Source organism: Pleurodeles waltl, chromosome 2_2 (genome assembly GCF_031143425.1).
Source record: "Pleurodeles waltl isolate 20211129_DDA chromosome 2_2, aPleWal1.hap1.20221129, whole genome shotgun sequence".
Classification (NCBI taxonomy): domain Eukaryota; kingdom Metazoa; phylum Chordata; class Amphibia; order Caudata; family Salamandridae; genus Pleurodeles; species Pleurodeles waltl.
In genome coordinates, this window is record NC_090439.1 from 847,747,169 (window position 1) to 847,763,696 (window position 16,528).

At 42.4% G+C, this 16,528-nt stretch overlaps 1 protein-coding gene across 2 annotated transcripts in view; it reads left to right on the forward strand.

The window, feature by feature from the left end:
- TMEM67 (transmembrane protein 67) overlaps positions 1-16,528 on the forward strand; it is a 663,651-nt gene that overhangs the window by 537,142 nt on the left and 109,981 nt on the right. The window contains exons 24-25 of one of the 2 annotated variants that reach the window (XM_069220469.1): positions 14,497-14,613; positions 14,683-14,802. In XM_069220469.1, the coding sequence (XP_069076570.1) occupies positions 14,497-14,613; positions 14,683-14,802 (237 nt within the window). The remainder of the gene's footprint in view (positions 1-14,496; positions 14,614-14,682; positions 14,803-16,528) is intronic. The other variant, XM_069220470.1, reaches the window with a different exon arrangement.

Here is a 16,528-nt window from a genome sequence, read left to right on the forward strand (position 1 = left end):
TATCCCTGGTGGTTGAACATCTGGTGGGATCTCTTGAATGCCAGAGCAGACAACTCAGGCAAAAATGTCTAGTGTATCACAAATGGTGGCTCCATCCAGAGGTTTGCGTAATATCTCTTTCAGCAGTGAGGAGAGCCTTGGTTATATCTGTTCGCTTCCGCAGAGATCGTGTAATGTCAGCAGTTTCTCACGTTGAAGTATACAAGGTGGCAATCACTCAGAGACGCTTTTCGTCTCAAGTGGAACTCAGACCTCCTGTACGCCTTTCCGTCCATACCACTTCTGCCTAAAGTTCTCAAGAAGATCAATATGATCAGGCCCAAGTAATCCTTGTGGCTCTGGACTAGGCATGGAGAGTCTGGTACCTTGAGCTGCTGAGCATGTCTATCAATTCTCCAATCAAACTGCCCCTTTGGGAGGATCTTCTGCCACAGCAGCAGGGGAGGATTCTGTACCCGAACCTGTCCACTCTCCAACGTCTTGCGTGGAGATTGAGTGGCGACAGTTGACACCTTTTGACATTTCTCCCAAAGTCTGAAATGTAAACTTGGCAGCCAGGCATCCCTCCACCTTAACGGTATATGGCTGTCATTGGAAGAAATGTGTTCCTTCTAAGGAAGAGGAGAGACTTCACTGCCTTGATCCAAGAAGAGTGTTGGCGTACTTTGATAGTATGAAAGAGTTCCGGGTTGATGATCAACTCTTTGTTGGTTATATGGGTGCGAAGAAAGGTCGGGCAGTGCAGAGGTGGACCACCTCCAGGCCGGTCATTCTCTGTATTAAGATCTGCTATGCACTGGTCAAAAAACAACCCTGTGAGGGCTTGCATGCTCATTCTACCCGAGTTAATGCTACGACCATTGCATTAGCATGCGGACTTTCAGTCTTTGACATCTGTCAGGTGGCATTGTGGGTATCTCTGCACATGTTTACCAATCACTACTGCCTCGACAGTAGGTATGTAGGGACGGGCACTTTGCTCATTCGGTCCTGCACGACCTTCTAGTATGAACTTGGTTCTCAAACCCATCCCCAGGTACGGTACTGCTTGATTATCTAGTCAATGTAAGGAATCTGCAACTAGAAGTCTCTATCAGATTAACAAGTTACTTCCCTTTGGTAACACCTCATCTGGTAGAGACAATATCTAGTTGCCGATTCCTTACCAACCCATCCATCCTCCCACTCTGCGGTCTGATTTCTAGAGGCAGAGACTCCCCTAAAAAGGCCTTCGTTTGACGCGCCAGTAGTCCGTTTCTTTTTGGCGCTGCGCTTCTAGTGTGGAAAGTTGGTGAAAAGAAACTGACGTGAGCATGCTGAGGTGGCGCCTTTATAGGAACCACAACATCATATCCTGTGAGGATGACCGACGCAGAGCCGATCAGCGCCACCAGATGGCACTCAGGGGTACTGCTCATGAAAATCTCTGGATCCAGTCTGTCACCTGGGAGAAGTCAAAGGTAAGGACTCTGCAACTAGATAATGTCCATACCAGATAAGGCGTTGCCAAAGGTAAGTAACTTGTTCGTCCGTACCAGAAAAGGTGTTACAGAAGGTAAGTAACTTGTTCGTCATTTCATAAGTCCTTATGAATGTTATCAATGCAGTCATTAAACATGTTAAATGTGATGGAATATGCAAGCATAAAAGCAGTGCATGGTAATGGTGTGGGTTATAGCCACATAAGGGCACAAATTATAGTTACTTGAGATAACTATAACTGGTGAATTACAGTGGTTTTGTTAGTTTAAAATGTTATTTTTTCACTGACATTTTCACTTAACTATAACGTCCCTCTACCCTTTGTGATTTTTTGCAGTCAGTTTTCTCTTTATGTAAAAATAAAACCTATTACAATTCCTAACTATTACGTCTCTTTAATCTTCATTTTTTTTTTCAGTGAATTTCTCTGTTTTGTTATTGTAAAATAAGATGTCCCTCGCTGTTCCTGCTTCCAGGCCCTGTGCAATGTAGGCATCCAATGCCCTTTTTAGGTTGAGCATAGCAGCGCGCAAGCGCTGCTTTCCCGACGTGTTGGTATGTATCTGGGATTTTAACCATGCCCACCGCAGGCCCATCACTATCACTCGTTCATGGGCTTGCCTATCAAAAATCCTTTCTTTTCGTTGGTAACTGCTTTACGTTTGTCCCTCCTTAGTGCGGTTTTGTTACCACCTTTGGGACTGACCATGTAACATAGATAATTGCACTTTTTCCGATAACTTTGAATGCGAGCAAACTTCTTTTTCCTTTTGTGTCTCTCCTTCACGGTCATGGCAGCTCTTTGAATCAGCTAGCTAATGTCAACTGTTTTACTTTTTATTTTCATTTCCTAAAGCGATAAACAGAAAACTCTGCTTTCCATCAGATGCGTGCAACACTAAAATGTCTATTGGTTTGGCACGGGCTCCAGGTACAATGAAAAGTCCAGACTGTAAATGTGTCACAGAGGCTAGACAGGCTTCTAGCGTTTACCGTCTATGTCTGAGAGACATTTCATTAGGATCTAAAGGAGCGGCATAGCCTGTGAATCGGCTTTACGATGTAATTAATCCCTTCCCCAGGGTTGAGGGACTGTGACTGAAGTGATGACATCACTGATTTTGTGTGACTGCAATTGAAATGCTTGGCTTGAGTGAACTTCCGGTGACACCGTGTGAATCTGTCCTCATCCTGTTTTTGACAACAGTGGATCTCTGCGAGTTAGGCTACTGCTTTGCATGGATATGCATGTGGATTGTCTGGCGATTAGATGATGTAATACCCAGGAGCGGCTCATGTGGCTGGGGCGGGTCGAGAGGCGCTGGGGGCAAGGGAAAAAAATAATTAAATAATAAGAATAAAAAAAACTTGCCTCTGCTCCTGCGCTGCTCCTCTCCCATTGCTGCTGCAGGCACACGCTCCCAGCCTGCCCTGCGCCAATCCTGACGCTGCTCAAAGCAGCGTCAGGTTTGGCTGGGAGTGCCCAGCCAGGGTGCTCCCAGGCAGACTGGGGAGCCTGTGCAGGCTCTCTCCAGCCCAGCAACCATGTTGCTGGGCTGGAGAGACCCTACAGCGCATGTGTGTTTGGCCGGCCCGAGACAGCCGGCCAAACACACTTGCACTCTGAGGGGAGTGCACAGAGCACTCCCCTTGGCTCATCACCCCCAATGCCCTGCCCCTTTTACACGGAAAGGATAATAAACAGAGTTTATTATCCTTTCCGTGTAAGAGGATTTGCAGCGGTTGCTGCTGGCGGGGGGGGCGACGCTCCTCTGCCCATACGGAGGAGCCGCGTCTGGTAATACCTTATATACGAATGGGATAATCCAGAGTATAAAGTTAGGGGTGCCAAAGTGATTTTAAGGGAAAAAAGGCCACCCAAAAGTATATCATGAGCACAGTCTCCAATCTGTTTTTATTTGGAGCTTTGTCTCCTTTCCTGATAAATGGAGCTCTCATCCGCGGTACACCATCCATCTGAGTGCTGATTTCCTCGGGAAATGGTAATTATGCTCTACACCAGAAAACAATGTACATGCGAGGGACATCGATCATAAAAATATGCTGGAGTTAATTGATTTCTGTGTGCAGACTCATGGATAATTACATAACTACCGATGGGTTTGACTGCAAATGAACTTCTGTTTCCTTTTGTGTCTGTCCTTCGCTCTTCACGCTCATGCTGAGGCACCTTAAATCGCTTATGTGAAACCGTTTTACTTTTCATCTTCAATTTATGTGGCAAGAAAAGTCCGGTTAGGGCTTTACAACGCTGATAGCTCTAAGTCGAGCAAATGCGAGACCCATTGCATTGCAAATGCTTGTTTTAACTTTTTCGGTGCACTGCGGATTCTCGGGTATTCTCCAGAGGTGTCACACTGAGTGTCGCAGTAGAGCCACGAACCTCCAAAAAATGTTGTTTTTTTTATTTGGGACCCTCCACAAGGTCCAGTTTGTTTTACCACATTGGATCCTGTTAATCCACCCAGCCATCCCTCTGGGCATGACACAAACACTGCTGTTGTAATTAAATATATTCTTTACTACTTGTACCTAACCTGACTTTATTAGCAATCTGATTTGACATTATTTGATTGTGTTTGCGATGTTTTGATCCCACACAGTCCTAGGCGATTTAATTATTTTCGCTGCTCCATTTTCCGTGTGGCTGTTGATTGTTCATACTACGTTCACTGGAGGGCTTGTGTGCCTATTATTTCTCCTGCCTGCTTTGATAATTAAGAGTTGCATATGCCTCAAACATCTCTCAGTAGTCGCCTAATGGAAAGATCTAAAAGTTTCTGGAAACAAAGTAGTTACCAGGCAAGCCTGTGTACAAGATGAGGTCTTGTTTTCCAGCAAAATGCATTAATGGCCCTGCTCAGAGCATAATTTACTACATTGGCTGGTCTCCTGCTGCTCGGTACAATGTAGACTTCACATTGCTCTGTGTATTTTGAGAGTATTAGAACTATTTCTGGATACATAAATGTAAAGTTCTATTTGATGGACCGGAGCAGTGCTAATCCTTATGGATTTTGTTGCTCCTAAACTGGATCTGTCCAGCAAAATTCACTAGAAATTCTAAAGCAGACCAACGAGACAAAAATGTAGAATAAAACCATGAAGGTTTATTAAAGTTTTTAAAAACGTTACAGAAGGCAAAATTAAATGGTTAACAACAGTCAATTAGTTATTTAAATCAAGAGATGGTGTGTATCTCAGGCTAAAATGCAAATAACAAAATAGCAGAACAAAGTAAAGTTTATCGGAAATAATATAAGGCACACATCGGAGGTCAGACTGATGTAGTGTCGCCTCCTAAATATTAGGGACAGTGAGTCCACAACCTTTAGGAATGGACTTATTTTATAACGCAAAATGCAATAAAATTATACATGAATACAACTGTATTAAAACCACGTGAATCACATCAGTCAGGATAAAGGAAGAGCAATATAGTGTTGGAAATTATACTATTCAATACTATCCCACAGATTCACAATATGCAATACCCATGCCTGGTGCTCTTCAGGCACCTCAACTGTTTGTACAAATATTGTTACTTTTGTGCAAGTGCAAGCTCTCATGTGAATCACACTGTGATCCCAATAAGTGAGGCTTTGAAACAATTCATTCCCAACAGAACCATGTTCTACAGAGCTCTAAAGAAAGACAACATTAGTCTGTACCTGGGAAAGGGACACTGCATCTCAGGGCAGTGTTTACTGGTGCTAGTATATGAATCGTCTGTCTGTGCAAAGTGGAACACAAATGAAAAAATAACAATGAACTAAAAGATGGCTGCATACTGGGTTAGCTGTTTTGAAATCCAGACCTATATTAACTAATGTTAGCTTAAACGAAATGTGCTTAATGTAAATGTCATTTATCGAGTTAATACTATTCTGCATTACAAACCCTGTATCATTGATGTGCACTGAGATCCGCAAATAGCGGATGAGGTAACTATTTTTCTCTTTACTCCCTAATGATGTCTTTCCTCTCTTCAAACATCACAACTTGTTCGAAGAGCCAAGTCATGCTTGTGCTTTTCTAAGTGACAAATTCAGGAACTATAAAGTGCTTCTCTCGATGGAGTTGTGTTAATACCCTAAATAATGTTGGTGCTCCACACCTGAGCATGGTCAACAAATCAATACATTCAATAATATGTGAAACACATTAGCCAAAATAACAGGGATTATTTTTTTGTCAAACCATAATGGTTTAGTAAACTTAATGGTTTACAGAAGGCAAAAACCAGGGTAGTAGCAGAATATAATCAGAATGCACATGCTTCAACTAGTATGCAAATCAATTCATCAAATCTTATGAAGAAGAGGACAGACCAGCGTAGGATCACCTCAGATGGAAAGACAAAAAGGAGGCCCAGTCCTCTCTCTCTGAGAAAGTACTGTAAAATGTTCTGATCTGCTGTGCCCTCAATGGAATTCAACTGTACTGCACCTAAAAGAAACACAAACTCTTACATTATAAACACATACACGCAGGTGTCATAAGACTGTCAAATCAGCCTAAAGAGAAATGGTCCAATTACATATTTGTTAGCTTCTCAGTGTTTTCTCACTAACAAACTTCTCTCAGAGTCCTTTAGATGTACACTGTTTGTAGCAATGTACGTTACATGGACTAGTCCACTCACTGCAGGTGTCTCTTGAATACGTTACTAATTACAAAGAGAAGAAAACAGTTCTTTACCTAGGAAGAAGGAAAAAGAACATTGTGTTTGACAATTAGAACTCCAGTTTGCCTAGAAATGAACTGTTCATGTGTCATAAAGCAAAATGGCAACCAACATCAGACTATTTGAAATTAAGGCCCACATTAACTATATCTAGTCAAGGCATGATAACATAATTTATTTCTACAAATAACATTAGCATGGCTATGCTGTAATCGCATGCTAATGCAAACATTTTGACTATATGGAAAACCTCACCAGTCACTTCTGTAAGAAGAAGGAGAATTCTGCCTTTTTACTGTAAAGGAAATGGGCAGTACAATGCTACTCTCATTTAGAACCATGAAGTGTATAACCTGAGCAGAACATACAAATATAAGACTTTACATCCCGAAACTTGAATACATTTGCAATAGGATTATCAGGCAGGCTCCCTTACTGTCCAAACCAAGTGAAATGAAGCAAGGGAGCCTACATGATTTGTTTACAAGTGAAACGAACATTGGATTGAATAAAAACCAGTTAGGAGACAATTATATGGAGAGTAAAATGAAAAACAAATTGGCCAGAGCAGAAGCGAAGAGAAGCTGCTGGTAGTTTATTAAATAAAATGCACGCCTAAGTTATTACTTGATGTCCATCTTGAGGTCAGGCCATCCTGAAGTGATGAAGACCAGTAACAAGGAGACAGTTCAAGCCCTAAGAATAAAGAAATAAGAATACATTTAGAAAAAATGATTGTTGCATTAAAACAAATAAAAAAGAATTGATTTCGGTGTCAAATGTATAAGTTGGATAAATATTTGGAAATAGGAGTGTAGTATTTAGTGTCCTTTTCAGATGCATTGCTGACACTCCCTAGACGATGGAATGATACACTCAACAACCAATAGCACTCTTCTGGGAAAAAGCCTAAGCCCACTCTGAGTATTTTTAAGTACTAGTAACAATACATCCTGCAGACAGCTGCGCTGTCATGACATCTAAAAAGTATGGCACTTTTGCTTAGAAAGCCTTTTGCGCGAATAAAACACATTTTGACAAAGAAATAGCTTGGTACGTGAAAACCTTTGTTAAAAATCTGGAGCATATCAATATCTTAGACCATGTTGATTTGGATAATGTCATAGGATTCCTGTTATTGGAACGAGACTGCTAGATTTGGGCCAACAGCACCACACTTTGTGGGTACCTGAGTCAATCTCACACCATCTTTGCAGCTGTCAGCACAATCCTTTCAGCTAACTAGCAGCACCGCACTCAAACTTGAAAGAAAAGGTGATTTGTGGCAGCCTAAAACATGACACTGTGGCTTCTCAGGGAAAGTAGTGGTCAACAAGTCTCACCCCTTTCTTTCGTTAGCAAAAGGTCTCATACACACACATAGGCCAAAGAAAAAGATGCAGATTGGTTTTCAATACATTTATTGAAAAGACTGGAATCTACAATAAAATATATGAGCTACAATTAGTAGGGCAATGAGACATAACAGGATTAGAATGGTGGTGACGAACAATCCCATCATATTGGAATGACATAGATAATGAATTCTACCTAACCCCTAACTCCTAAGCGAGAGCATAGCAGTGATAGCCCAATCTGTCCCTACTTCGTCCATGAGAGTAACACGCACCCCCATTACCTGGAAGATAGGGGTCTGCCTGCTGTCTCTTGAATGGTTGTAGAGACAGGGCTAAGGTCAGCAATAGAATGGCATGCAGCATGGACGAAATCCTGGCCGGAATGACCTCCCTGTTGTCCTTTGGCCTGTACAGTGTTTTTATAAGAAAATATATTTCAGTTCCATGAAAAGGTCTGACGTGGGCATGTGCCTAAGGGTCAGACTGATGGGCATGTGCCTAAGGATCGGACTGTTTACATACTCTTGTGGCGACAGTTGCTAGCTGGAATATCATGTACTGTTCTTGTCAGCCTTGGACAGCGGTACATGGTGAAATGCCATGCAAAGAATAATAATATTGCTTTTGCAGAATCTCAAAGTTACAACTGATTAGAAAATAAAAATATCCCAACTGAAAGCGGGCTAACTAAAAATGAATAAAACTGAATAAATTAAATCGGAGCACATATGTAGGTGAAAGGGCACAGGCCGCAGGCAGAGTGTAAAATGAACCCACAACAATATTATAGTAAGTTGTACATGGAGCTAGTGCTGTTTATTGGCAAAAGGAGTGGCTACTTATCTCCCACTACTAAGTGAAAGGTGAGATTGAACTGTTGCATACCGGTGCAATAAAACCTATGAGTCACGTGGATGCCCAAAAAAGCATATGAGGCATGTGGACTAAATATTGAGAAGTGGGTGGGGGAAATGATTTATCTGACACAGCAACAAACTCTTGCCAGCTATATAAAGAATCATATCGCTGATGTAAAAAATCAATGCCTGATTCTGTTACTTAATGAGCTGTCTTTTTGTTCTCTTTTAGTAAGTTGTAAAATGTAAATAAAATTACCTGTTAAAGAAAACTATGAAGCACCTCGATTTTGCAGTTTGTTCTACATTCATAATTAGAAATTCAGCAATTTAATTTTGCCTCAGTAATGGACAGCCTTTTTCTGTTACAATCTTAATTACTTGACCACAGAAAATAGAAGGCAAAATCAGTTTCTTCCGGAATTTGAACTCGTACAAAAATCTGTTTGCTCCTTTCTCAATAATGCAGGCAGCAAAGATAGTACAAAATATCCTTTTCAGGTTGATACATCTAACCTCACATTCTTCACTGTGTGAATACCCCCAGGCACCAGACTGGATCTGAAAACTCAAAAGCAGTGCTCCTGCTCACAGTAGGTGGTGCCATGTGACTCCTTACCAACTTCGCTCCTCTCCAGAAGTGGCAAACAGATCTTGATCTGCATTAAACTTCACCCATGCACGCTGACATCAGTTCCTTTCTTTTCCTTGCCTTTACTTGTAGTTGCGCAGCTCCACTCCTTTTCTTTATACTTTGAAGAGATTTTTTTCTCACAATTGTTTTTTCTCTTCAGTTCTTCCGGTGTGCAAGGGAACATGTTACCTTCTAAGACTACGGGGTGGAAACCTTGTAGGGACTGTTGTAAACAAGTGTTGGTAACAGAGTCACAAGAGGTGTACCTTTGATATTTGGGTTAGATGCACGATCTAAAGCCTTTTTCAGCTCTGCCTAGATGAATCAGAAAGTCATCCAAGAAGGTGAAGCAAAGCTCAATATGGCAAAACACTGCAAATCTCCATGCTGGTCCCGCTCCCAGTCGAAGTCAAGTGTGAACCCGCTCCTGTAGTCATTTCCATGGCAGATCTTCTTCATGGTTGAAGCCTTCATGTAAGTTCCAAAATAAACCCACAGTAAGTCCAAGCGGTACTCAACTATTCCCTCCACTCTCAATCGCCAGAGAAGGCGCAGGAGTGTCACTGAGCCATGTACCACCAATGAGTTGATTTCCAGCCTTGGTCCAATGCACCTTTGTCTGTTGGGGATGTTGTAGCAGATCATATCCTTTAGAGAGGCCATACTACACATATTTAGAAAGCTTCCTGCTTCTCCTGGTGCACCTTCAAGCCTTAAGGATCCACAGGGGCATTGCATTTGGTTACAGCTTGCGGATCTCTCCTATATGCCGTGTCTGCCTTTTGAACCTGCTTCAGGCTCCACACCAGCATCAGTGCTGACTTGGAAACCAGCCCCAAAATCTGTGCCAGTACCTTGGACGTGAAAGCAGACACAGATGTTGCTGGATGAGGATTCACAATCTATTGTGGTATCGGACTCCAAGCTGAATTCATCTAGAATTGAGGACCCAAACACTATACAGGCAGTCACAGACCGATGCTGCACCAACTTTTTGGCTTAAACTTGAATCAGAGTCAACTATATTGAATGACAGTGGGGGTGATGGAGACTTGTTTGCCCCACACTATCAGGAGAACAACTGATAAAAAGACTTGCAAGATGCTATTGGATTGGATATCTCACCTGAAACTGGATTGGTTCCCCTCCTGTTCTAGCAGCATGTTTTGTTACAGTCATTAGAAAAGCTGCTGGAATCCTGAACCTCCACCTCCCACTGTGGAAATAAAAACTAATGTCCTTACTGAATTCCTTCTGCCTGGCCAGGTACTAAGCGAACTTCTTCTGCCCTTCAAAGAGGCAGTGACTGAAGTGCTCTTGGGCTAGACTATATTCTGGATCTCTGGTTAATCGTCAAGTCGCACATTGCAATAGACCAGCTTTAGCATCAATCTCCTGAGATGTTAGTGGTCCATGGATCCACTAATATATTAAACCCTAAATTCTTTCCCTCTGCCTGTCTGGACAAAGAATCTAGAGACATGGAAATGTTTATTAAGAGGATGTTTTAGTCAGCAAGCTTTGCTCTGCAGTCGGTCAATGCCAGCTATCACTTGGTTCGCTGCACCATTTATCTAGCGCTTGGTGAACAAAAGCAGACTTGGCCCAGTAGTGTTTCAAAAAGAGCCACGCCACAGAATGCTCTTTGGGCCTTTCATGACCTGTACTGCAATGCCACCCAACATTTTCACCCCTTTAGGAGATATGCTAGGGGCTATGCACATTGGCAATGTCAAGCCCCACCACCCCACAGCAAGACTCACAGTCCTTTTGAGGCTGGGGCAGTGGCCCAACAAACAGCAACCAGGCCATCAAGGCAGCTTACATCACAATCTCCAGCCTCTCCAACAACAACTTTTAAACCTCTTTAATGATCTCTTACTGCCACACAGCCACCTCTGTAAGAGGCAGGTTCATCCACTTCTTTCAGGGGTGGCAGAGCATCATATCTGTCAGATGGGTCCCTCAAATTGTCCAGTGGGTCTATGCTCTGACATTCCTTTTCAACCCACCACATCTGCAGCCTACATCACAGCAGCTTTGGGAGAATGATCTGTCCGTTTTGCACCCGGAGCAGTATGCTCTTTTAGCCAAAGGTGCAATAGAGAGGGTACTAGCCTCAGAAGTTGGGACAGGAAAGTATTCCTGCAACTGCATTGTGCGGAAGAAGGATGGAAGCCTTCATCCTATTTTGGATCTTCAACGTCTCAGTGCCTTCCTGCGAACGAAAAAATAAGAAATGCTCACTCTGGCCGAGGTTCTATCTGCTCTGAATCCCGGAGACTGGATGGTGGCGTTGGACCTCCAGGACACTATTTTCATATCCCTGTCCTGTCGGCCATTAAGCTCTACCTACAATTCAAGGTAGGCCACAGGCACATTGTTTGCTGTGCTCCCTGTTTTAAAAAACACATTTTATTGACTCTAGTGTGTTTTGTATCACAGTAAGTAGAAAAAAAGAATAAAACAGTTATGGTGTACGGTACCCATGACTCTGGCCCAGTGCTCTCCCAACAACCACTGCCACGTCTGTATGGAAAACAACTATATATCAGCTCTCTTATGCCCAAATTTCCAAATATCGCCGCTGCCGGCTGTGCTCTGGGTCAAGAGCGATGTCTCTGTAATCAGCAAGACTTTGGTGTGCTTTTGGAGACAACCCTTGCTATTTACACAGAGATCTCCCTCCGTATGCACTAGTCAAGTCTGTCGCACCAGGACTCCACAGAGGGTGGATCCTTACCTTTCCCACTGCGAGCAGTGTCTTTCTTGGCCACCATCAGGCCTGATCGCATAAGTCTTTGGCAGTGCTGATTCAGGTTCAAGTCCGCCGAGATGTGCAAGAGAGCAAGTTGTAGGCTATGAATGTCCCCAGGGCCGTGCTTAAACAAGTGATCCCCTGCCTCCAGAATACTCCAGTCGCTTGCACAAACATGTGGTGTGTATGAAGTCTCCCTTCTGGGTGGTGCGGTGGATGCAGGAGGGAAAAACGATGGTCCCCATCTCCCAGATTCTGCGCCTCGTAAGCTAGGTCTTGTACAGAAAATACAAATAAATGAAGCATAATTGAGTTGCAATCACTGCATGGCATGGGGATTTCAGAGCCTCGGCCCAATCCTCATCCTTCAGGGTGCCGCTCCCATGCTTAGCGGGGATCCCTAGATGTGTTTAGCATGTGATGGACTAGAGATCTATAGATCTTTCTACTCAGTGGTCTCCCAGATCGCCAAGTAACAGTTTGGCTTCTTTAGGGTCGTATTCTGGGAGGTCCTCCGAATTCATAATGTAGGGGGTCAGACCATGATGGATCTGGAGGTAGCAATAAATCTTAGAATAGAGCATTCTTTATGCTTTCTCCACAGGAGTAGGACCTTTCTCTGTGTTTTTTTATAGAGCAGGTGTGTCTGGGATAGAACTTTATATAACAAGTATGGTTCAGTTGCATGGTGCGCTTATTTGTGTGTCACAAGTATTGAACTAGCAGTTTGGCTCTGGATATAGAAGCAAATTAATTTATATTCTTAAAGGCATTGGCAAAATTGTCCTGCTGTCATGGGTAACGTTATCCCCATGTTTTCAATGTCTTTAGGACTTTTATTACTGTGGTCATTTCTACAGTTCTTATGGGGTGAGCATGCATGGGTTTGCCCCCATTAAGGGTGCGAATAGTTTTATATTCATGTTGTCGGTTGGCTTCTGAAACAAATTCTTCATAATAACATGGATAGTTTTATTCCCATATTTTTTTAATGTCTTATGACTTTACTTACCTGTAGTTCCTTCCACAGGTTTTTATGTTGTAGATGGCTCGGCTGAATTATTATGAATGTCTGGTCTTTTTATCTTGTTTTAAACCGGTTTTGTTCACAGCCCCTCTTTCAGGGATGGTATGACTTTGGTATCAGATTCTAAAATAAAGAATCTGTGGCTAGATGTTTCTATCAGATGAACAAGTTACTTACATCCGGTAACTTATTATCTGATAGAGACAGGATCTAGCCACAGATTCCTAAACATTCCTCCTCTCCTTTCCACTCTGCAAACTGAGTCCTTGTTTGCCTCAAAGGTTTTGCTGTGGAAATTCTCATCCTGAGTTAAGAATTTAGGGCCATATGTACGAACGCTTTTTCCCATAGACACAGAATGGGTAAAATCCTTTGGTACATCTGGCCCTTAGTGACTATTTGACACAAAGTTGTCTTTTATTTTAGCACACAGTTTTGATAGGCAGTTTCTATATGTGGCTCCATGTTTTGGGTGTGGTAATAGTCACAGAAGAAACTGACGGTGCTTTGGAGAGGAGGTTATGTGGACTCCATAGACATCACATCCTGTGGACGACGTCAGTACGGAGTCGCCCAACACCCTCTTCCAGTGCGCCAAGTGCTGGGGAAAAATGTTCGGATCCAGTCTCGTGCCTGGGTAGGATTCTAAAATAAGGAATCTGTGGCTAAATCCTGTCGCCTCCAGATAATACGTTACCACAGGTAAGTAACTGGTTCTACAACACTATTGACCTAATTGTGAATTAAATCTTTAATTAATTTACATATATTAAATCAGATCAAAATTATTTTTCTGAAGTTTAAATTAGAAAATAAATTCCCCTCTAGAAGAATATTTTTATTATAGATTAATATTTTTTTAAGTGATGTATAGAATTAATTAAAAGAAATGTAATTTCTTTTAAATCATTATACTAGCTTTTAAATTAGAAAAGGTTCTTAAAATATTCTGTAACAAATCACAAATATGTACTTTCTTAATATTTTTTAACATTAAATTATAAATAATAATATTTGATCTATTTTAATAATTTATTTCAACATTATGTCCTATGCGGTGTACCTTTAAGTCCCTAGCTCCATTATATTCAGTGGGAGGGTGTTGCTGTATCACTAGTTGGCTGTATGTTGTTCATGTGTGGTTCTTGGCTTACTATGTACTTCCTCGTAAATTTGGCTCCACACCCTTTTTCAGAGGTTGGAGACATGTACATCTACACTTTTCAATGACTTTATATTTGCATTTTGTGAATTGCCAAATGAAACCAGGTTACTCAAAATTTTAAAAGTAAACTATTAACATAATATACATGTATAAATTAAGCTCAAGTGCCATTTACCTTTGCGAATAGCCCTGAATGTTCTTAAATCTATTCTTGGTAAACAGTACAGGGAATCCTTACCCTGTTACTTTAGAATGCATCATAAAGACGTGGAAAATTTCTTCACTTACCCACATCATAAAACAGGATAGGCATGGGTAGGGCTCATAGTTGAATTTTCTTTTACCGGGACAAGGTTTCTAGTTGAAATCAAGGTTTGAAAATGTCATGAAAAATGTATTAGCCTTTGTGTTAGCTATTAGTGAAACTTTTATTATAGGTCTTTGAAGTCGCGTTGCTCCTCCTAGAACTTGTGTGTCTGCATTGAAAATGTGTTTTTAATTTTTCAGGAAAATATGTGCAGTCAGAGAGGTCTGCTTCCCAACACAGACATTCAAACTTTTCAGATTTCCATTGCAACCAAGACAAGACTGCAATTTGACCGGATTCATAATACACTTACAATGGTGTGTAGTAAATAACATTTGTTTAAGAAACATTTTTTGGAAAAATATTTATATGGTAAACTTAAATAGTTTTATTTCTTACAGCAAAATGCCCATTCAAGATTTTTGAATTCTTCTGGAACTGCTTTTGAACAGAGTACTAAGGCATATCATGCAATGAACAAATTCCTAGGCTCCTTCATTGATCACGTATGTATTCTGTTAGACCATAAACGGCCAATGTTGATATTTACCAGTTACTGTTTTCCTGCCCAACTGATGTTGCATTTATTGATTTTCATGCACGGACAGAGGAGATACTATTTTGTATAGACCTCCTGTCTTCCAAAGGGAGACCATGGCAGGAACCTCTGGCCTGTTGTACATTGTTGTGACTGGCTTCCCCTGTCTCACACAGGTCTCTGCTAATCTGAAGAAAGTAGGGTAATGGCTGGGGATGCTTACCTCTTGCCTTCCTCTGGTCCTGTACAGGCTCGAGGATGGAGCCAGTGTCAGTGCTGCAATGCTGTCCCTTTGTTTTCTCATGCCTCTCCATATCTGTACAAACCCTAGATAATTAATGGCTGAGTGGGTGCTGCATTATTGCCTTGTACTGTTTTTCTTCAGAAAGAAGAGACTACAAGGAAGTAGATGAATAGGTTACAACGTTGCAAACAAATGTCTGTGGCTGACCCACATGTGGCTTTCCTGTGACATATGGGGTTGGACAATGATTCCAACGCCTGCAGTGATTGTGCCTTGATGCACTCCAAGGCCATTTGAGACTAGGAAACAGAGCTCTTTGCGGCGAAGCACAGCAAGATCCAGCATCAGGATCGGTTGAAGTCCAAAGGTAGGTCCCAGTCGCTCTGGTGACAGATCGTCATCATGATCTGAGTCTTTAAGCAAGTCCAAGAGGAAGTCCAAGATGAACTTGATCTAGACCTTATCTGTTCTCAACCCTGGAAATTGGATGGTAGTGCTGCACCTGCAGGACGCTCATTTCAACCTTCTCCTTCCTGCAGGCCCACAGGTTTTACCTGCAGTTCGCGGTAGGCCATGATCATTTCCAGTTCACTGTGTTCCTCTTTGGCCTTGTAAGCGCCCCAGTGTGTTCACAAAAGTAATGGCGGTAGTAGCAGTATATCTTTGGAGATCAGTGTTCCAGTCTTCCCCTACCTTGATAACTGGCTATTATACGCAGGTTCACCCCAGGCAGCCGTAAACCACTCCTGAAATCCTTGGGGTTCACTATCAGTGTGCTCAAGTTACACCTGAAACCTTCATATGCTCCTTCTCATGTGAGCTGTTCTGGACAGTATGCAGTTTGGCACCTGTCCCTCTGAACAAAGAGTCCAGGACATTTGGGCTATGAGCCCAGCCTTTCAGCCTCTCTCCAGGATCTCAGTGAGGATGACTGAGGCTGCTGGGACTAATGTCCTCTACCATCCACCTGGCCAAGCACACCTGGTGGTATATGTGGGCTCTGCAGAGACATTTTAAGTCCCCTGAGGCACAGCAGCAAGCAGATTTTTCAGACTTGGTCTAGATTTAAGAGGAGTCTGCAAAATATCTGCAGTGGCACCTGTGCGACCGCGATTGGATCAGAGGCAGACTCCTCATTACTCAACCAGAGCTCACATTGGGGACCAACGCATCACTTCTGGTTTGGGAAGGCCATCTGGCAAAGGTGAATATCAGATGTGTAGGAGGTGTCTGGTCTCAGGCGCAGGCTTGGCTCCATATTAACTATCTGAAGCTGAGAGCCATCCACTTGGGCTTGAAAGTCTTCCTGCCCTCCATCAAAGAGAAGCTGGTATGGGTCTTCATGGACAATATACATAATGTCTAAGTACACTGTTCTGAAAGGTTAGACACCTCTCAACCGATTGTGGGGCCCATCAGGCATTGCAGCGCCGGCCTGACTGGGAGCAAT